Source organism: Schistocerca serialis, chromosome 1 (genome assembly GCF_023864345.2).
Source record: "Schistocerca serialis cubense isolate TAMUIC-IGC-003099 chromosome 1, iqSchSeri2.2, whole genome shotgun sequence".
Taxonomy (NCBI): Eukaryota; Metazoa; Arthropoda; class Insecta; order Orthoptera; family Acrididae; genus Schistocerca; species Schistocerca serialis.
In genome coordinates, this window is record NC_064638.1 from 720,012,039 (window position 1) to 720,035,914 (window position 23,876).

The following is a 23,876-nucleotide window of genomic DNA, read 5'->3' on the forward strand; positions in this document are numbered from 1 at the left end:
CACAACATGTGTCATACATGAAGTCATGGAATACATTCAAGACCACAGAGCCACCAACATCCATAAAGTCATTCATGACAGTAACCTGCACCAACGAATAATGGTGGCATAGAAATGGTAACAATGAGTAAACCTACAGAGGAATGGATTTGTGAATGAAGTTGTAAAACTGGGAGGCTTCATGAGGGGACAAAATAAAAAGAAAAACAAGGAAACTTAAATCAGACAAAGCAGTAGGTAATATCACTCGTAGTGCAGCAGTACGATGCTCCACAAAAGGAAACAGCTCAGTTAAAAACAACAACATGCCTAAACACACAGCTCCAAAGCCATCAGAGCATGATTCATTGATGTTGTCTGTTGAATCAGAAGAGAACACATTTGTTCATTCACATATTGCACTCTGTAAATTCCATCTTAAAGAAGAACCTTCAAGAATGTGGACTGAGTCAAGTTTACATTAACAGGCAGAAGCCACCACTGTTGGCTACTCCTGAAACAAAATATCATTCATTTATTATCTTTTTTGCATATAGTCACCCACTGGTGACTTTTGCAAACACCATAGCATTTTTATACAATTTTTGTACAAACAGTAGGAATTTGCAATTCACATGTACAAGAGGCCACTTACGGTGATGCACTTGGCAATATATGGTACAGTGCTTCATAATGCAACATACAGTTGTTATATAGTATAGGTATTTGAATTTACAGCATGTTGTTACAAAAATAATAAACATTATAATCACCTCAGAATAGTACATCATATAGATAGAAGAGTTAGGCCTACATTTAAGAATAGCTACATTTTAATATCAGTATTCATTCAGTGAGTACAAACATTTGAGAGTTAAGAACGATTTTAATTCCCTTTTGAATACTTTACCTCTGTGGCAGTTTGTTAAACCATATCTGGCCATTAATCCAAGGACTATGATCTGTTGTCTTTAGTTTAGTTCTGTTTCTGAAGAAGCAATCTTTTTGTCTTGTGTTATGGGTACGCACATCAGAGCACTTAGTTTCATTATTTTTATGGTCCACAAAGAATGTTATTAATTTGTACAGATACAAGGAATATACTGTTAGATATTTTATGTTGTACAAAGGTTTCCCTACATGAATCTCTGTATCCTAGTCAATGCATGGTCCTGATTGCTCTTTTCTGCAGTGTTAGCATTCTGTTCATGTGTCTATCAGCAGCACGTCCCCATACCTCTATTCCATAATTAATATATGCAAATATTGTCCCATAATAAGCAGTTTTTAATGTTTGTTCAGAGACTAATTTTGATAGTTTGCTAATTACGGGCAGTGAACTGCTGATTTTATTGCATACAAAATTGATTGTCGTCTGGGTATATACCCAAAAATTTACATTTGTCAGTGTCTAATTTTTTGATGCCACTTATATTATCAATACAGGTTTGGTATGAATTAGCAAGTTTAAATGGTAATAGCTGGGCTTTGCTAATATTGATTTTTAGATCTTGATCTTGGAAGTAAGTAGTTATTTGACTTAAGCCATCAGTTGCAGCCAATGTCAAGTCATTAGTTTGTTTGCAAAAGAACAAAAGTGAGGTATCATCTGCATAACGTACTAATTGGGAGTACAGAGGTGCCCCTAAATCATTAATGTAGTCCAGGAAAAGGAAAGGGCCCAATATGGAGCCCTGAGGTACACCTTGATCTGATCATTAATTTCATAACTCAGCTTTGTACACTGTTTGCAATTGGTTAGATAAGTGCTCAGTAGTTGTATGGATGTGGCATTTATATTGTAAGTTTCAAATTTGCTTTGTAGTTGCTCATAGTTCACTGAGTCAAATTCTTTAGCAAGGTCTAGAAATATCCCTTCCGTCTGCATTCCCTCATCCAAGGCATCATACACCTTGTGGAGAAGTTGGGTAATTGCCATAACGGTACTGTGATGTTCTAAAACCATGCTGTGTTTCTGCTAGTAAATTATTCTTTGTGAAATAATCAATAAGTTGTGTCAACAAAACAGTTTCAAATATTTTACCGGAAATTGGTATTAGTGATACGGGCCTGAAGTTTGATAGCTCTTCTTTCGATCCTTTTTTATGTACAGGTTTAACTGTACTTTTCTTCAATATATTTGGAAATGTGTGTTCCCTGATGCTACTGTTGATCATATGGGTAATTATTCCAACTAATTCCTTATTGCATTTTTTAATTATAATACTACTCAGTCCATCACAGCCAGATGAGGTCTTATTCTGTAAGTTATTTATTATTTTTCCTCTTTCCTCCACACTCACTTCCTTAAATTCAAAAGCAGTGTCCAGCCTAGGGTAAGGCTTTACCATCTAAGTCAGACCTATGTTATTAACTGGATTCACAGCTGACGATATAAAATATTCATTAAATATATTGCAGATTTTATCTGTATCATTAATGTGGTTTCCTTCATGTGGGATTCTGTCAATTTGAGGGTCTAACTTAGGGGTGGCTTTGCGATATCTATTTATTATATTCCATGAAGTATTCCCTATATCTGTATCACAACAAACTGATAATAGTGGTAATTGTATCTATGTTACTTTATATCTGTAGGTCAGGAGAAAAACAGCTACTTTTAAAAATGCAACTGGTCCTCCTCTAATAGTACACAACTTCTATGTTTATATAGTACTTCAAACAAAGCCTTTACCTAGCTTAACATAGACCATTATCAGCAGTGTATATACTGGCAATATAGGTAGAATTTACATTTGTGCATCCATGTGTTGTGATAAATTATATAAGGACTGGCTTATGAGGTATTCTTTTGCTTGCTTTTAAATATTTGTGGAGTTTATATTTGCTGCCTGATGTATCCTGATAACCTGTTGTAGTCTTCTGAACAAGAATATAAAACACTGTTTTGAATCCTGGAAAGGGATATACAATCTGTATGATAAATTATTTCTGTGCAGCTATAGGCACAACCTCTTCCATGAGTGGATCCTGTGCTTTGGAATTCCTCTCTAGACTCACTACATGGACATTTAGAAGCTGTTAGCAGATGTATTTGAGAAAGAGTTTAGACTACACACAAGTTGTACCATTGGTGTAAAATGAAAAAATATTATTATGTCATATATTTGATAATAAAATTAAAATAATGGATGTTGTAACAAACAGAGAACACACTATATAAACTGCAAAGACTGTAACTGTTGAACATTTGTAAAATTGTAAAAATGAAGGACGATGACCAATACCAGTTTCTGCTGTCAGTACATGTAGAGTTTATGACAGTTTAAAATGTTTAAGTTGGTAATAACTTTAAAAATGTTTAGTAATCACTGATAAAAGAGAAACATTAAAGTAATGAGACTGGTTAGAAATAACATCATTACTTATATTTTTAACTACCTGCACACACTCACTCCATTGGTGTTTCCAGTGCTGGTAGAATCTCTGGAACTCATTTACTGGTACACCAGCAAAAGCCCTTCTTACAACTGCTTTGATTCCTGTACTGCTGTAAAATGGTGTCCTTTAATGACAGACTTCACTTTTGCGAATAAAAACAAAATCATGTGTGATCATGTCAGGTGAATAAGGAGGTTGCAATGGAGCTGCAATGGACTTTCACTCTAATAGCTGCCCATCACATCAGACAATGCAGTATGGGATGGTGCATTATTGTGATGTAGGACCCAGTTGTTAGCAATGTGTGGACAAATGTGACTGGCACGTTTTCAAAATCTTTCTAGGGTTTCTTGGTAGTAGTACTCGTTTACTGTCTGGTCTGGAGATAGCCACTCTTTGTGCACAATACCCATGAAGTCAAAGAAACGCACAAGCAAGCACATCATCTTTGACTTCGACTTGTGCGCTTTCTTTAGTCTTGGGAATTCCTTTGAACACCATTGTGTACAATGATGTTTCGTCTTGGGATCATACTGCATAAACCAACTTTCATCACCTGTGATAACTCATTCTAGTAATTCTGGGTTCAGTTCCACTTGTTGCAGCAGATCAACAGCTATAGTCTTCTAGTTGATCTTTCTGTTGCTGTGTGAGATTTCTGGGAACCATTTTGGAACAAAGTTTTCTTTTCCAGGTTTTCAGTCAGTATCAGATGACCAGTTTCCCAATCAATGTTCAGATCATATGCAGTTTATTTTCACAGTTAATCTTTGATCAGCTTGCACAAGTTCACTTCCTCTGACTGTGTTATCTGTTGATGATCGCCCACTACAGTATTCTTCTTCGACATTGCTTTCTCCTTCAGAAAACATTTTGTGCCAGTGAAACACTTCTGTTCTTGATAAAGCCTTGTTTCCAAAAGCCTGTTGAATCTCCCCATATGATACTGTGTATTTTGCGTTGAATTTCACACTGACAGACATGGCATACTGCTGCACAGTTTTTCAAGATTCCTTTGTTGTGATGAGGAGCAAACATAGGACTTCAGTTTTCAAGCTACTGCTCATGTCTGAAACATTGTAGGTACACACCACTTGCAATTGTGGTGCAGAAAGGCCAAGTTCACATAATGCCTGTGGTAGCAGGCTGCAGGGTTGCTGCCCTAGAGAGGCAGTCTTGTTACTTTATTGTTGCACCACATATGCCATTGAATTATCCAGTCAGCTGTTTCTCAATTTCTGTCTGTGTAACTCTTTTGGTGGGGAGAGGATACTGAGATATAGCAAATTGGAATTACTACACCTGATAATTACTAATTTTTTTGTCTAATCCATATCCTACCTGGATACAGTTATTTACGTAATTTATATGTGACATATGCATGAATATTTCAGAATGTTATCTCAGCTGAATTTCATTTAGATTCACTATATAGATTATTATTTTTAATGTGCTTGTTCTTCTAATGCATGCAGCTTTCATAAAAGTGTTACTAATCAAAGATATGATCAATTAAACTTTCCACTGCAGTATTACTTGGCCACAAGTTTTTGTGCACCTGTATACCTGGCATCAGACAGCAACCATTTCTGGTACATCAGGCTCACAGTTTCTTGTTTCATTCACAATTGTCAGTATACCACACAGTTGGGCAGCCACCTATGAAAGAGGAAGTTGCAAACTGCTTGTGACTGACCAAGTCATCTGTTCAAAAGCAACATTTGTGGCACTTTTTTTGAGTCATCAGTCTTCTGACTTGTTTGATGTGGCGCAGCATGAATTCCTCTCCTTTGTCAACCTCTTCATCTCATAGTAGCACCTGCAGCCTATGTGCTCAATTATCTTATGGATTTATTCAGATTTCTTCTGTTCATCTCCAGTTTTTACCCTCTACAGCTCTGTCCAGTATCATGGAAGTTACTCCATAATGTTTTAGCAGATGTCCTGTATCCTATCCCTTCTTCTTGTCAGTGTTTTCCATATGTTCCTTTTCTCACTGATTCTGTGGAGAACCTCCTGCACTTAGCACAGATAAGGATCTAGCCTTTATCCATGGATGGTGCTCAGGTTTAATTTAGAGTGGAGTACTGAAGATTGAATTTTTTAAAATAAGTTTGTACACATCTTATACCAGTGCCATGTTAAGTTACAGTAGTAGTCTAACCAGGGGGCATGACCTTGCCCCCTTTGGTTTGACGTGTCTTGAACATCCACTTACTTGAATGAATATAGTGTCCAAAACACAGAAGTATATGTGGCCTTGAGAGAGTTGGAGCAGACGAGGCGTATTAAAGTTTCAAAATTTCTTAACTCAATCCCTGAATATGCTACAAGCCATCTTGCGCAGACACTCAGCAAAAAAAAGGTCAAATCCATATAGCTGGGCAATGTTAGTCAAAAAGTTAACTTTGCTAAGCTTTAATCTGTTACTAATAAAGTTAACTTTGTTAAACATTAAAGCATTACTTTACAGGAGATTTATCGGAAGTTAATATTAATCAGTAAATCATATGGTAAACTTTGTGTAGCGAGTGTAGTGAAATGAGCAAGTGAATCAAACTCATGTCATTGCTTAAATGAAGCATTTGGTTGTTCCTGTTGCTATCTGTTTGCTTTACAGCAGGTGATATTTTAATGCAGTTTATTTGCATTACTTCTACAAAACTACTATAATAGTTGTGTTTACTACATTTTAGTTGTGAATTTTTAATGTATTTTTACAAATTTTATGGTAGTTTGTTTCTCTACTGTTTGTCATGTGTTGTTATGTCAACTCTGTTGCTTTATACAAACATGCTCTACATCATATTTTCCTGTGCACTGATATGTCTCGCCATCTTGTTTAGAATGTCACTTGTAATAGAGAAGAAAGGCAGCAACATGAGCAGCCAGAAGTGCTGCACGTGGATCCCTTGAGGACGGTGTAATAGCAAAACCTGTGTGGGATATTGTGGAGAAAAATCTATTTTTCTTAAGATGAACTTTTCAAATATATCTTACTGTCCAAACATGGACACAAAGAGTAAATATATTGAGATGATATTTTTTAAAGTAATTTACTATTTTACAACTAATATATTATTTTGATCAGTTCAATTTTTATGTAATTCACCTTCTGTGATACTGTATGTACTTCAGTGTTGTTTACCTTTAAACCAAATTACAACAGTGACTTCTTTCAAAACTGCCTGCCCAAATCCTGAAACAAACTGTGAATTCACGATTTCAAAGTGCCGTATTATATTTTTGTTTCCAGATGAGATTGACCTCTGTGATGACTACGGCAGTTTACTGAATGTAAATGATGTGGAGCCATGCAAGAATGGCTTGGAACTACGACTATTTCAGCCTCGAGCTACATACTTTGTTTTTCTTATCAGTCGTAAGTTATCCAAAATTTAGACAATAAATTAATGTACACGTATTTCATTGCAGAAATGAATTTTAAGTCTTCCCACTGACAAATTACCTACCAAAGATAGTACTTTATATGTTTCTGGTTACTGTATCAGGTACTGTGCTGTTCATAGTTTTATCTCCAATTTTTTGGCAAAATGACATTCTAATAGTGACTAATATTATTTTCTAAAGTACCAGATTTATTTCAATTTGCTTGCTACATTCTGTTTTTGGTGGTAAAATGTAGTGACTAATTGAATAGCTGAGTTTTCAGTTATGTTGCTTCTGGAGAATAGAAAATGTTTATTTCAGAACCTCATTATCATTGCTGTTGTAACTGTGAAAATAATGGAATCTTTTCTTTAACCTTAGTAAATCTCTGCATGTACAACTGTTTTAAAAATATCATGTAAACTGAAATGTTTTACCACATATAATTTCTTCCTTGATCTAAATAGATGAATATAAATGTTCTGGTTGAAATTGTGGTTATTAAAATTTTACAATTTTTTCATGAAAAATAGCAGCAGTATAGCAGAAACATTATCATGAAACAGTTTGAAATTTACAGTTCTTAAGTCATGGTGTCAATCAGGTAGTGCACAATGCAGCTGTACCAATATTTCACCCCAGTTTTTAATATTCACAGTGGTCCTTTATCTATAGATGCCCAACAACACAAGAGTAAGAAATGTTGATGAACTGCTCTGTAAATCATACAGTTTTTAAGTGCCTGCTCAGTGACAGTAAAACATAATGCTATTGTGTTGTCACCTTTAACATGTAAATGTAGCATCATTCATCTTTCAAAGACACTTCCAAGGTAAAGATATGGTTACAGTCCATATGATCTTACATATACATGTTCAATAAATATGACATTTCTAGTGTGCACCTTAAAAAATGTACAGGGCAAAAGTAAACTGCACCAACAACTTTGTGGAGCTTATCCAGGTGTAATTTGAGTAATTTGTTGTAAGAGACTTTTGGTCTTCAGTGGCTCCTTAGGGAGAATCTGATTTGCCACCAGAAGGTGGAGTGTGAGTCTTTGGGGATGCTGCCTGCTTGTGGTGCCAATGCATTAGCGTGATCATTGGACAAACTTCGGCTGAGGTTACTGAAGCAGAGACAGCAGGCAATGTGTCAACAAGTAGTCACAAAAGCGTAAGTAATTTTGATCACAACTTTGTTTCTCTCATGGGAGACCTTTACAGAAATCTTGGAAAACTTGATTAGGCAAAAGGCTGTTGGGCCTCCAAAGTTAGTATCCAGTCACTCATAGATAAGACTGGAAATGAAGTTAAGGGTAGCAAAGCAAAAGCAGTAATGCTTAACTCTGTTTTCAAATGTTCTTTTCCAAAGGAAAACCCAGGAGTGTTATTTCAATCTAATTCTTGCACTACTGAAAAGATGAGTGAAATAGACATTAATGTTAGTGGCATTGAGAAACAGGTGAAATCATTAAAGTTAAACAAAGCCCCAGTGCTCAATGGAACCCTTATCAGATTCTGTACCAAATTTGCAGCTCTGTTAACTGTAATCCATTACAGATCCCTCAAACAGGAAGCCCTGCCCAGTAGATGGAAGAAAGCACATGTCACGGGTCTGTACAAGAAGGGTAATGGAAATGATCCACAGAACTGCTGTACAATACACCCTTGACATCCATTTGTTGCAGAACGTAGAGCATATTATGAGTTGAAACATAACAAGGAACAGAATGACCTCCTCCATACCTTCCAGCACAGATTTTGAAAACATTGATCATGTAAAATCAGACTCATATTTTTCTCACATGACATAATGAAAGCTTTGGATCAAGGCATTTAAGCAGATGCTGTATGTCTTGATTTCTGAAAAACATTTGACTCAATATCACATCTACACTTACTATCAAAAGTATGATAATATGGTGTATCATGTGAAATTTGTGACTGGATGGAGGATATTTTGGTAGGGAGGAGGCAGCATGTTATTTTAGATGTTGAGTCATTGTCAAATGTAGAAGTAACTTTAGGTGTGCCCCAGGGAAGTGTGTTGAGACCCTGGATATTGGTGTTGTATATTAACATATTAATGATGTTTCAGACAATATTAACCTCAGGCTTTTTGCAGAAGATGCAGTGATCTGTAATGAAGTACTGTTTGAAAGAAGCTGCATAATAGTCATTCAGAGTTTGAGAAGATTTCAGAGTGATGCAATGGTTGGAAACTTACTTTAAATGTTTAGAAATATGAAATTGTGCTCTTCACAAAACAATAAAACATCCTATGACTGTAATATCAATGAGTCACATTTGGAAACAGCCTACTCACACAAATACCAGGGTATAACCCTTTGTAGGGATACGAAATGGAATGATCACATAGGCTCAGTTATAAGTAAAGCAGGTGGTAGACTATGGTTTATTGGTAAAATAATGGGGAAATGCAGTCAGTCTACAAAGGAGACCGCTTACAAATAATACGTGTGACCCATTCTAGAAAACTGCTCAAGTGTGTGGAATCCATAGCAGATACGACTAACAGAGGTATTGAACATAAATAGTTAAAGGTTCGTTTGATGCCTGTGAAAGTATCACAGAAGTGATGAAGAAACTAAACTGGCAGACTGATGAAGATAAACATAAACTATTCCAAGAAAGTCTACTTGCAGAGTTTCATGGACCCACTTTAGTTGACGACTACAGGAATTTTCTGTAACCCCCTATGTATTGCTCACAGAGGGATCCTGAGGAAAAGATTAGATTAAGTACACCATGCACAGAGGCATTTGAGCAATCATTCTTCCTGTGATCCATATGTGAATGGAATGGGAAGAAACCGTAATAACTGATACAGTGTGATATAATCTCTGCTATGTACTTCAGAGGAATTTGTTGAGTACAGATGGACATGCAGATGTGGAAGTAGATGCAAAAAGTAGCAGACTGAGTGTTGAGTCTAGTGTTAATATTGTTTACCTTTTGTCTTGATTTGACATTTTGTTCTCTAGTTTATTGGACTGGTTGAATTCCCCTGATATCTTACTCATGCATATTTTTGAGTGTAGAATGCATACACAGTCAAGGGCTTTTGAGAGGTCCAAGAATACACCACAAAAATTTCTCGTGTGCTTTTAATGTGTATGTCATGAAGCTTGCTGCTGCTGTTTTTGTAGACTTTCCTTTCGTAAATCCATGCTATGCTTCATCCAGGATATTTTGTTTTTCTGTAAATTTTATAACTGTTTTTATAGCTATTTCTACAATTTTTGATGAGGTGGGTGTAATCGTTATAAGTCTATAATTTCCAGAATTCTCTTGCCACTATCTTTATAAACTAGCACTACTTAATCTTTTCCAGGCATGTCGGGAACATACCCTACTCTGTTACCAAATTTGCTAGGAATGTCAGATGTTTTACTAGTTATTGTGTGCTGTGTTTGATTATTTTTAATTATTTTTACTTGTATTCAATCTGTCGCCTCAATGTTTTTGTTTTTCAGTGTATCATCCTACTATTTTCTTCCTTCTTATGTCTGTACATCTCACAACTGCTTTACTACTGCATTTCTGATATCTTCTGTAAAAATCATTTGAATCTCCTCTAGTACTGATATCTTCTGTAAAAATCTTTTGAATCTCCTCTAGTATTCTTGACTTCTGTGGTGGTCCATTTCTTACCATATGTTAAATTTTTCTTTCTGTGGATCTTTGGACAAGATATGTTTATGCATAATTTAGGGTTGACGTGAAAGTTTTACAGCTTTCTCCCACATCACCCAAATCATTCATGTGTCTGTGAAAACATGTGTGTGCAAATTATACAACAATTAAAACCGTCATGCCTTAGCAAAAGATCTGGCAGGGAAACCAAGAAAATTCTGTTCCTGTGTAAAATCGCTGTTCGGGTCTAATGCTTCCATTTAGTCCCTTACTGACCAGTCAGATGTGGAAGTTGAAGATAGCAAAATGAAAGCCGAAGTTTTAAATTTTGCATTAAAGAAATCATTCCTGCAGGAGAATCATACAAACATACGGTTATTTGACCATCAAATCATCCCTGACATAGAGAAACAACTGAATGATTTGAAAGCAAACAAGTCATTAGGTGCGGATGGAATACCAATTCAGTTTTACAAAGAGTACTCTATGGTTTTGTCCCCTTACATAGCTTGCATTTGTCATGAATCTTTCACTGAGCATAAAGTCCCAAGTGACTGGGAAAAGGCACAGGTGACTCCTACATACAAGAAGGGTAATAGAAAGGACCTCCAAAATTACAGATCAATATCCCTAACTTCAGTTTGCTGCAAAACCCGTGAATATTCTCAGTTTAAATATAAGAAACTTTCTTGAGGCTGAGAAGCTTATGTCCACTAATCAGCATGATTTTAGAAAGCACCGATCATACGATAGTCAGCTTGCCCTCTTCTTACATGATATACAGCAAACTATGAATGAAGAGCAATGTGCAGAATTCATACTTCTAGATTTCAGGAAAGCATTTGACACGATGCCCCATTGCAGATTGTTAACAAAGGTACAAGTGTGTGGAATAAGTTCACAGATATTTGAGTGGCTCAAAGACTTCTCAAGTAACAGAACCCTGTATTTTGTCATTGATTGCGAGTGTTCAGAGACAGCGTTATTGTCAGGAGTGGTCCGGGGAAGTGTGAAAGGACCACTGTTGTTCTCTATGTACATAAATGATATGAATGATTAATGGAAAATCTCATATGAGATGTGAAACAAATACTAACAAAGAGATAGAGGGGCTGGCCAGTACTTACCTCAGCTCAGTACAGCCGATAGATACACATAAAACAGAACCGAAAATTTACGTTCCTAGCTTTCGGAACAAATGTTCCTTCATCGGGGAGGAGAGAGGGGAAAGAAAGGGAAGAAGGGAAAGGAGATTCAGTTACTCACAACCCAGGTTATGAAGCAACAGGGAAAGGAAAATAGGGAGGGTAGCAAGGATGGAGGCATGGTTGTCAGAGGGAATCCAAAGATATTCTACTGTAAGTATTGTGCCAGCGTCAAACCAAAGAGGATGCATACAGAAGTAAAGAGGTATATAGTATAAAGATAAACACAACTATGTAGGATGAAAAGATGTGTGAATGGCTAAAGAGGAAAGGGAAAGAGGAGAAGACTGAAGAGTAAATGGGATTGAGGTTGTTTAACGTAGGTTCAGTCCAGGGGGATGGCGGGATGAAAGGATGTGTTGGAGTGCAAGTTCCCATCTCCGCAGTTCAGAGGGACTGGTGTTGGGTGGGAGAAGCCAAGTGGCAAATACGGTGTAGCAGGTTCCTAGGCCCCTAGAATTATGCTGGAGGGCATGCTCCGCTGCTGGGTATTGGGCATCTCCTAGGCGGACAGTTCGTCTGTGTCCGTTCATGCGCTCAGCCAGTTTAGTTGTTGTCATGCCGATGTAAAAGGCTGTGCAGTGCAGGCATGTCAGTTGATAAATGACATGTGTAGTTTCACACGTGGCCCTGCCTTGAATTGTGTATGTTTTACCAGTAGCGGGGCTGGAGTAGGTGGTTGTGGGGGGATGCATGGGGCAGGTTTTGCAGCGGGGTCGGTTACAGGGGTAGGAACCGCTGGGTGGAGAAGGTAGTCTGGGAATATTGGAGGGTTTAACAAGGATGTTACAGAGGTTAGGGGGGCGACGAAAGGCAACTCTGGGTGGTGTGGGGAGAATTTTGTCAAGGGATGATCTCATTTCAGGGGTTGACTTGAGAAAGTCATATCCCTGGTGGAGTAATTTGTTGATGTTTTCAAGGCCAGGATAATATTGGGTGACAAGGGGGATGCTTCTGTGTGGTCTGGGGTTAGGAACATTGTTGTTGGATGGGGAGGAATGTATTGCTCGGGAAGTGGTCAAAACAGTTAGGGGATCAGTTGAGATATCTAGGTTCTGAATTATTGTCATCGGCAGAATGAACTAAAATGGTTCGATGTCTTTCTGTCAGTTCTATGGAGTGGAGACAACTACATTATGGTCACCGAGACAGTGGTCATAATGGAAAGTTGCTGCAGAGAGGGTCAGTGTTGACTTATGTTTACTTTACCAAATGAATTACACAAGCAATTGGGTTCAGATAGTGTAGTGAGCAAGTAGTGCAATGCAACAACAACATGACTTACCTGAAGCTATGGCATGGAGAGCCATAGGACGGCTGGAAGCGGGACAGACACGAGGGAGGTGGCTACAGCTATTGGAGTGTCCCAAAGTGTAATTTCCAGGACCTGGACACAATTTTAGACAGCAGGAACCATTAAAAGAAGGCAGGGCCAAAGATGTCCATGGGTTAACTACCTGTTGAGACAGGAGACTCAGCTGCAACGCACGCTCCAGGCAGCAACAGGACGTGCAATATCAACACAGACAGTCTGAAATCGCCTTCAGGAATGTGGCCTTTATGCATGGAGGCTTATGGTGAGTGTCCCATTAAAACTGCAACACTGTTTAGTCTGCAGAAACTGGGAGGAGAAACATCAGGATTGGAGTTGTAACGAATGGCACAGGGTGCTGTTCACAGATGAGTCAAGATTTTGTGTTCAGCCAGACAATCATTGTTCCCTCATCTGGAGAAAATGTGGAAGTCTGAACAATCCTGCTTATGTGCAGGAAACATCACCATATCATGGTGGTGGACGAATGGAGTGGGCAGGAGTCAGCATGGGTGTACGTACGGACCTTTATGCCATTCGGAATGGCGCTTTCACTGCTCAGAGTTATATAGAGATGACATCCTTCGACATTTTGTTGTGCCCTATGATGGTGCTATAGGAGATGGGTTCCTTCTGGTGGATGATAATGGTCATCTCCACAGAGCTGCACTGGTGGACAAAATGTTTTAACCTGAGGGAATTGAACAAATGCGTCCCCAGCTTGTTCACTGGACTTAAACCTGATTGAGCATGTCTGGGATGCACTTGCCAGATGCATTGCAGCCAAACCAGCGCCTCCTGCAATGGTTGCAAAGCCGGATATTACACTAATGGAAGAATGGCGAAATAACCCCTTACTGACCATGCCACACAAGTGTGCAACTACACTGGCCATCAGAGGTGTTCACACACCATATTAGAGGGCAACAAGAATGACTACTTCACTATTATGGTTGCCCCATGGTGCCTTGCTCTATGTAAACACAATGTAAACATCAAGGAAAGAGTTGAAATGTAAACATCAAGGAAAGAGTTGAGACAGCAAAATATTGTACTGTATCACACAAAAATTACAACTGTAACCAATATCTGAATAAAATATGTTTCCATATGTCTATTGCATATGATATCTCACCTGATTTCCTAAATGTTTTAAGCAGTGTAGCTGCTGCTGTTAGAACTGCTGCCCATTCCATACCAGGAAGTCCCTTTATTACCAAGAAGTCCCTTCCATACCTCCTAGTCATCTGTGTGAATCACATCTGTAGTGACAAGCAGTCCCCACTCCAAGTTTGCAAGGGTTTCAATGAGGCCTTCACAGCCTGATATTACTTTCCTAACCATCGTCAGAAACAAATTTCCTACACTATGTGATCAAAAGTATCTGGACAGCCACAAAAACATACGTTTTTCATATTAGGTGCATGTGCTGTCACCTACTGCCAGGTACAACATATAAGCGACGTTAGTAGTCATTAGACATTGTGAGAAAGCAGAATGGGGTGCTCCATGGAGCTCACGGACTTCGAACATGGTCAGGCGATTGAGTGTCACTTGTGTCATATGTCTGTACGCGAGACTTCCACACTCCTAAACATACCTAGGTCCATTGTTTCCAATGTGTTAGTGAAGTGGAAATGTGAACGGACATGTACAGCACAAAAGTATACAGGTTGACCTTGTCTATTGGTTGACAGAGACCCCCGACAGTTGAAGAGGGTTGTAATGCGTAATAGGCAGACATCTATCCAGACCATCACACAGGAATTCCAAACTGCATCAGATCCACTGCAAGTACAGTAGAGCGTCGATTATCCGAAGTAATTGGGGGACATGGGTGTTCAGAAAACTGGTTTGTTCGGATAATCGAACTGTATACATGTTTATTTGCCAAAAAGAAGTAGTATACTGTAAATTTATTAATAAAAACAGGCATCTCTTTTAGTATTACAAAGTAACATACAAAGGCAACTTCAACGGGAATATATAGTAATAATCTCGTACTTGTCCCTCATAGAAAGGGCAACATGTTTACGTTTAAGCATTTTGTATCATCAAGTTCACTTCTTCATGCAGCAGCGCACAAGTGGTCGTAACAGGGAACAGAAGGTGACTGTTTGCACCATGAGAAGCTCTTCTTGCTGGTGCGCAATTCTTCAAACTACATGGAGCGGCACGCCTCAACTCTAAGCTGGTGCAGCTGTTGCTGTGAACAGCTTTGATACTGCCGCTACTTCTACTGCCAGTGCCAAGCCGACAGAAGTGTGCTGATTGTTGAAACACAGCGACTGGCGGCTCGGCCGGTCAGCAGCGCCTTGTGAAGGCCCCATTAGAAGCAATGTTCCGCCAGCGGTGGCCCAGTGCGGCGACTACTGTGGGAAACTTCGTTTGGGAGTGAGGCGGATGATGGACGGTAGGGTGGGAGAGTAACAGGTGCGAGCGAGTACACAGTTTGGTTAAGCGGTTGTTCGGTTGACCGACGTTCGGGTAATCAACGCTCTACTGTACTATGAAAGTTAGGTGGGAGGTGAGAAAACTTGGATTTCATGGCAGAGTGGCTGCTCATAAGCCACACTTCACGCCAGTAAATGCCAAACGATGCCTCGCTTGGTTTAAGGAGCGTAAACATTGGATGATTGAACAGTGGGAAAACATAGTGTGGAGTGACAAATTGCGGTACACAATGTGACAATCTGATGGCAGGGTGTGGGTATGGCGAACACCCGGTGAATGTCATCTGCCAGCATGTGTAGTGCCAACAGTAAAATTTGGAGTCGGTGGTGTTATGTTGTGGTCCTGTTTTTCATGGTGGGGGCTTGCACCCCTCATTGTTTTGCATGGCAATATCACAGCACGTGCCTACATTGATATTTTAAGCACCTTCTTGCTTCGCACTGTTGAAGAGCAATTCAGGGGGTGGCAGTTGCATCTTTCAACATGATCAAGCGCCTGTTCATAATGCATGGCCTGTGACAGAGTGGTTACATGACAATAACATCCCTGTAATGGACTGGCCTGCACAGAGTCCTGACCTGAATCCTATAGAACACCTTTGGGATGTTCTGGAATGCTGTCTTCACCCCAGGCCTCACCGACCAACATCGATACTTCTCCTTGGTGCAGCATTCTGTGAAGAATGAGCTGCCATTCCCAAACGAAGCTTCCACCACCTGATTGAACATATGCCTGTGAGAATGATTGCTGTCATCTAGGCTAAGGGTGGGCCAACACCATATTGAATTCCAGCATTACCAATGGAAGGCGCCACGAACTTGTAAGTCATTTTCAGCCAGGTGTCCGGATACTTTTGATCACATAGTGTATATACCTTTTCTAGCCAGTCACCTACCCTCACATATACAAAGTCTGACCACAAAGGAACATTCCTCTCATGACTCATTACCACTGAGGACTGGAGCAACTGAATCATAATTTTCACCAGTGTTTCGACTACCACTCATCATGCCCTAAAAATGAGGAATATCCTATCCTCCTCCCTCCCCACTCCTCCCACAGCGGTATTCTGCCATCCACCAAACCAACACAATATCCTTGTCCATCTCTACTCTCCCCTTGCTCCCAACCACTTGCATCATAGCTCATATCATTGCAATAGACCAAGATGCAAGACCTGTTCCTTGCATCCTCCCATGACCAGCTACTGCAGTCCTGTCACATGCATCTCCTATCTTATCAAAGCTGTGAAAGTCATATGTGATCTACAATTTAAGCTGCAACTGCTGTACTGCTTTCTATGTCAGCATGACAAGTAACAAACTGTCTGCCAGCATGAGCAGTCACTGGCAAACTGTGGCCCCAAGACAACTGGACCACCCAGTGTCTGAACATGCTGCCTAACATGATGTGCTTCACTTCAATGACTGATTCACAGCCTGCACCATCCTAATTCTCTTTACCAACACCAGCTTTACTGAATTGCATAGGTGGGAACTCTCCTCACATTAAATCCTTTGTTCCCATAACCCTGCTGGCATCAGCCTTTGAAAGTCTCTGTCCTCCACCTATCTACCCCCTTCCTGGTCCCACTCCAGAGCTACACAAGCCCCCCTCCTCCCCCCCTAAGGCCACCCGAATCTCCGAATCTGCATCTAGCAGTCCTATCCTGTCCCCACCATGTCCTTGGCACACTGCCACAAGAAGCACACCTACCCCTATCCTGTTATCCTCCCCACCCCTTCTTCCTCCATACCCCTACCACTGATGGCAGACTATTTGTCCTGTCAGTCGCACCTGCAGTCCACAGTCGGGCTACATGAGCCGGAGAGAGTGATCATATGTGTATGAGTAGTGCTTGTGTGAATGTGTGTGTTTTCTGTCTATGAAGAAGGTCTGTTGGCCAAAAGTTTAAATGTTTAGCAGGCTTTTCATTGTGCCTGTCTGTGAATTGGTGTCTCCTCTATATGGTATCAGTCTATCCTTTTCATAATACTGCTGTTATTCCATCCCGGTTTTCCATTGTTTACTTCTTTAATAGCTTTGTTGTGTATTACTTCAAGTTCAGTTAAGAAATCTTTTATGCCAGAGATTCGAGAGTGACATTTTGCTAATACTAGGCATTTGCCCTCCAGATAATTTGTGTGAATCAGTGCAGCTTCAAAAGACATTTGTCTACAGTTTTAATTGGGCATTGAACACATTCATTTATACTGAATCCCTGAGCAATGCTGCTCCTTCACTTTTATGTTCAGTTCTGCAAGAATAGTACAGTCTATTATAACCCTGTAAATTGTACATCTTTATTTTATTTTCAGTCAGTCCATGCTCATTCATTATGAGACTCACTCTCTTGCTCTGTATCACCGTACTGAACATTTTGAAGAAATGTTCAGAAATCAAATTAGTTTACTTTTTTTACCAGTGGATGTCAGAATTCCTGCTCTTTCAATTGTGCAACTTTTGTTTTCATTAGGGTTCTCCCTTCTTCGGCAATTGTTACTGCTGTGTTTGGCAAAAAAAATCATTTTAACATCAAGCATCAAAGCTGACACCTGGAGTCAAATGCTTCAGTATAGCTACTGCACTAGTTACCAACTGTGATGCAATTTCTCTATGAAACTATCTAGAGAAGAAGATCATTTTATGATTGTGCTGGGAGGGGAGGGGGTAGACAATTGTTTGGATTCCAATCCTAAGAATGACGATAAAACTGAGCTCTGCAATAATTTGCCTGTCTGTACTGATGAGTTATTGAGAGGACAACCTTGGATGTTCGACAGTTTTCGTTGATTGTGTGCTTACTTCACATAGTGAATGAATTTACAGTCTTTAATGTAAAAGTACATACAGTCTTGAGGGAATTGCAGTAGGCAAGACATATTCCAGCAGTGAAATTACTTATCTGCTCAAACTCAGTGAATATACTTTGTCTTCTACTGTATGTAACAAACAGAAAAATGAGCCAAGTCCATCCAAGACTCACTCTGCCATATACAGAGGTCAGGTTTCAGGACATATAAGAATTTGAGCGAAGCAATACATTTAAAGGTGCCCAGCTGAGGGTGCTACAATGTGCTGTGTCTCTTAAACTAATGACTTCACTGTTCAGGCAAAGGATCATTTGTCAGTGAGATGAGCCATAGATGGAAGTGAAGAACAACAGTTTTGATCAGTAAAGCCAACTACCCAGCCATTGCACAAATCTTCCCTGCCTCTCTGGCAATATAAAAATGTTATTAAAATTCCTTTACAGGATGTTCTGTCTATTCATGCATAGGTTCCTTCTCTGGTTTGAAAACTGGCCAGTATTTGCCATGTACATACATCAGTACATCATATTTTAGAAGGATGTGTATTGTTTCCTGGTAAGAGGATGGGTCAAGGGACTAGATACCACTCAAAGACCCACATACCTGATAATCCCAAGGCAATGCCTTGGATATTTGTTGTCTCACGTTGGGATGCCATAATGATGATGAGGTGTGGAACTAAGCAGAACATGTCAAGCTTTTTCTTACAGCTGTGACAGATTTGCAGAAATAAAGGCAAATTGTGACTCAGTATTCATATGTCTTGCCATTGTGTCTTATTTTTGTATGAGGGACATTCCAAAAGTAAGAGCACAGGACCTTCATTCAAGAGTCCTGGTCTCTTTTGTCTAATGGCAGACCCAAGTTTGGCAAGAGTGCCACAGTACATGCTGCAATGATGGTCCCTTGCTGGAGGAAATCCAGGAGAATCACACTTTTTGTGTCCCAGAACACTGTGGCCATAACCTCTCCTGTGGAGGGAGACACTTTAAATTTTTTCTTCATTGGTGATGTGGGATGCTTTTATGTCATTGAAGTGGCCTTGGATTCTGGGATAAAGTGGCGAACCCATATCTCATTGTTTGTGATGATTATGAACTCATTTTCCTCTTACACATACCGCATAAAGTGATCGAAGCCGATTTCTGTTCTTGCACTCTTGTGATCCAGGGTGAAATTTCTCAGCACCCCTCAGGCAGACACTGTTTGGTAATGTAATACATCTTGGAGCATATGATGGGCTTGAACACGGCTGATACGCAGTGTCAACACCACACCTGACACCGCTATGCGCCTGTCTGCTAACACCGTGTTCTGTACTCTAATAATGTTGTTTTTATTCGTGGATGTGGAGGGCACCTTCTTTGACTTTCATCCTCCACACTCATTCTCTGAACATGCGACACCAGTGACTAACCATTTGACGAGACATGACCTCTTCACCATACATGGTCTGTAGGTGTTCATGGATAATGGACACACTAATCCCACATGACCATTCATACCGGATAACAACTTGCATTTCCATTGGTAACCACGTTGTCAGAACACTTCTGTCTGCCGTAGTGATGTGTACTCAGATATCCTTAGGTACACTTGTCTGCTGCTACTCTATCTTCTTCGGGACTCTGCATGTGTTCTTTCTCCTCCACTGATGACCCTTCTGTCATTGAACAAGCAATGGGTGTAGATCCATAACATTATGGCATGGAATAATAATGGGTAGAAATTAGAAAATTTTATTAAAACTCATTCACATTGCAGCAAGGAAAGTTAGGTCATGTTGTAAATACAGACAGAAGCAGGAAGCGTGCCAGTATGTCGCAAATGAATCAGGTCATCATAACTTTACGACACAGTCTGCCAAGTGATGATACACATATATCATAGAGGAGACTGTCTAAGAAAACCAAATGAAGTGAGACAAGCATATTCATTAGCTTCTAAGACATGTTGCTAGAAACCCTGTCTCTTTCACAAGAGCACATAGCAAGGAACTGACACAGATGATCAGAGCCTTTTAAGTAAATAGGAGAGAATAAGGACACATGCAGTCTGTTTGAACTGAGCCTCGTGTCATAGCCTGGCACTAACTCCCTTTAAATAAAACAGCTCTCCAGCTCTTGTCATGGGTTGATCATTGGGATTGATGGTATTCATAGTAATAGCACTCCATTCCATGATTATGATACTGTGGTGAATCTATGTCCTAGATGCTTAAGCACAGCCTTATAAACTAGTCAAAGATTATATGATACAGCCTTCCCCAAAATTCATATGAAATGTCTGATACCACTTTTTTTTTATATGCATCCGGGTAGTTATCGGACAATTTCGTGCTTCCTGAGGCCTTGTATGTGTGTCTTTATATATATCATTCTGTCCTACTTGATAAAAAACTTGATCTTCATTGCGAAGGTGTATGGAATGTTCTAGAAGATTGTGTGTTTGTCATAATTATCTGTGGATTGTTGTCATTGATAAAATTATGTACATGTACTAAATTAAGTAACTAAACAAGAAATTGAAGCAATAAGTCCTTAGAAATATATAACTAGAGACTTCAGAGATGTTAGAATGAAAAATCAATGCTTCTAATTAGCAGACTGGTAATCTAAAGATCCAGTAATAGAAAACATCTTTATCTTGAGAATAAGCTTAAAAGTTATTGCCAAGCAAAGTATTTTCATTTTTTTATTTTTATGTCTTCCTCTGCAATTAATAGTCTTTGTAATTACATTTCTAATTTACTCTCCAATTGTTTACATCTCACAGTTTTCCGATTTCAGAATTTGAGGCCTTATCTGTAACTTTCTCATATATAGTCAGATAAAGCACAAGATTTGTAATCTCATTTAATGTTAGGAACCAAATGCAAATTTCGTAATTAATTATGTAACTAAAATAATTTGAGAGACAGTATTGTAATTAAAGTTCAGAATGCTTTTCTTATGGAAAACTAAAGATGTTACTGGAAAAGATTGTTATCAAATATTGTATTTTATACCTTATTTAGCTGTAACATCAGTTTCTTTACATTTTGTAAATTTTAATTGTAACATCAAAATTGTACAAAATTAATAATGCTTTATTTTGGAAGCTATTGTTAAAATTCTATATAAAGAAATGCAGTGATGCTGTGACAAGTCAGTTTTGAAGTTACTTTTGGAAGTCAAAGAGATCAATGAGGTCTGTCTGTGTTTCATTTACATGATGAGTGTGCAGTTCTAATGTCAATTAATGTGAATAAATTTAGTTAAGCATGAAAATTTCGCATTCCTTCATCAATGGAGCAGGCGAAAGAAACTTAAGTTAAGTAACATTAACATTCAACATGAATCATTACATTTGGTAGAGACGAGCTGCAATCAATGATTGAAATGTGGAAATATGTTTAACAAGTGACTGTTCCAAGTGAACATAAGATGAATGCAAAGCATAAATTGTATTGAAAAATTTTGTGTTATGGACGAACAGAATGAATGGATGTTGTCGCATGGGAAGAGTTGGTGCGGATAAAAAAGGATCAAATTCTCGGACAGCACCATCAACCATCAGATGAGTAACAGTTTATTTTCTTAATTAGTGTGTTTGTGAAAGTGACAGACATTTGCATGGGAAGTTTTTATATTTTCTAATTTATCATGGCCGATAACGACAAGGTAAAAATGAGTGAGGAACCAGTGGAAAACACTTCAGACCTAGGAGCGAGTATCAGTGAACTGTCGCCAAGGAGTATTACAAGTGTAGATTGAAGCTTTGTTGGAGAGGGTTCCAGTGTTAATGTCACCACGAGTACTCCAGTTGCACAGGGAGGAGTAGGCGGAGATGATTTGTTAATGTTATTAATGCAGCATATGAAAGAAGTGAAGGAACAGATGGGACAGATTAGGCAGGATACTAGTAAGATAAGGGAAATCTGTACTCATGTAGGAGCAGTAGAAGGAAGGTTAGAGATATCAGAAACTAATTTCACTCAAGAGTTGTCCATAAACAAGGAGAGATTCAAAAAATTAGATAAACATGTAGAAGTAGAAAATTCTAAACTGAAAGTAGAGGTTGTCCAGACTAGGAGATTTTTAGAAGAAAAAGTAGGATCTTAAAAAATGAACTCCGATTCAAAACACAGACATTACTAATCAAATAAGTAGTGTAGAACTGAAGTGTGATGAAAAAATAGATTTGTGTAAAAATAATGTTGTAGGTTTAAGTAAGAAAGTTGTAGAATTACAAGAGGGTGTAGCTCAAAGAAATTTTGTTAGCAATATTAATTGTGTATGGGGTGGCATACCTTTAAAACGCTTTCCAGGAGATGGGAAATTGCATCCTGTTGCTTTTTACAGTATAGTCAAGACAATTTTAGTAATGACATGACAGACAACGTTGAGATTAAATTTGTTAAGCGATTTTCGGATGGAGAAGGACTCTCATGGGCCAATCAGAATGTTAATTCTACCATGTCATATGATGAATTTGAAAGAAAGTTTTTAAATAAGTTTTGGTCAGAATCTGAGCAAGCTAGGATTAAAAGTGAGGATTTGAATAGTCGAATGTATAGGGAAGGTGACGATAGCGTGAAGTGTTTTGGGTGAAAGCCAATTGAAGAAATTAGTACACTTAGACAAACCTTTTGACAAACTAATACAAATAGATCCCTTAAAAATGAGGTTACCGAAAAGAGTACAGTGGGAGTTGATTTATGGACCAGTGACTCAGTAGATCAGTTCTTGAGGTATGTAGATAAGTTGGATAGACCCTTTGAGAGAAATGAGAGGTTAAGTAATGGCAGATTTGGCAATCAGCCATCTGGGGGGTGGAATCAAAGCAGGAATCAAGGCAGGAGAGACAATGAAAATCAGAATATTAATAGTGGTTACAATAGAAGTGATAATAGATGGATCAACCATAGTAATGGGAATGGAAACAGAGGACATGACAACAGGGAGAGACCTTGGGTGAATAGTAACAGACAATTAGATAATCACCAATCAAGATGAGGCAATTTAAACTGATGGACGCCTCATTGGGAGCCTGTCAGTTTTGGGCGAGAAGTACCAAAATCAGGCTAAACACTACCGGCCTAGAAACATTGAAAATAATTATATAAGACTGAGTAATTTAAGATATTGGAGTGGAAATGACAGAACTAATGTAAGAAGAGCACATCAGGTTAACAAATTTTAGTTTGACAGTAAATTCTGTAAAAGTATGAATGAAAGTGTTGAAGACAGAAGTAATAGTATCTGTAATAATGTTGTAGAGGTTCTGTTAGAAGAAGAAACTATCTGAAGTCTATATAATCAGTGTGGCAAAGAAGTTTGTGATGAAAATGATGGTTCTGATGATAATCCTGATGAGTTTGGATTAGGTAAATTAAAAAAAAAACTAATTTCATAAAATTACTGTACTACAAAAAGATACATTTTTGTTTATGTGAATATATGTTATCATAATTCTGCTGCTGAGTGAATTTCATTTTCTGTAAATTATTTTTGATTTAGTATTCTATTTTTTGATCTTAGTATGAATATATTTTTGCTGATGTACTTTGGATCAATGTTAACTGGGCACCAGTGGGCTGTATGTTGTCTGGTGTGGAAGAGTTGTGTATAAATGGAAGGAGTTGCATAGAAATGGAATGTATTTCACTGAGTGAACATTGTAA

The 23,876-nt window shown here is 38.7% G+C and overlaps 1 protein-coding gene across 1 annotated transcript in view; it reads left to right on the top strand.

Moving 5' to 3' along the window:
- Positions 1-23,876, top strand: part of LOC126427179 (uncharacterized) — a 100,123-nt gene that overhangs the window by 20,375 nt on the left and 55,872 nt on the right. Inside the window, exon 3 of the mRNA XM_050089435.1 lies at positions 6,638-6,763. Within this exon, the coding sequence (XP_049945392.1) occupies positions 6,638-6,763 (126 nt within the window). The remainder of the gene's footprint in view (positions 1-6,637; positions 6,764-23,876) is intronic.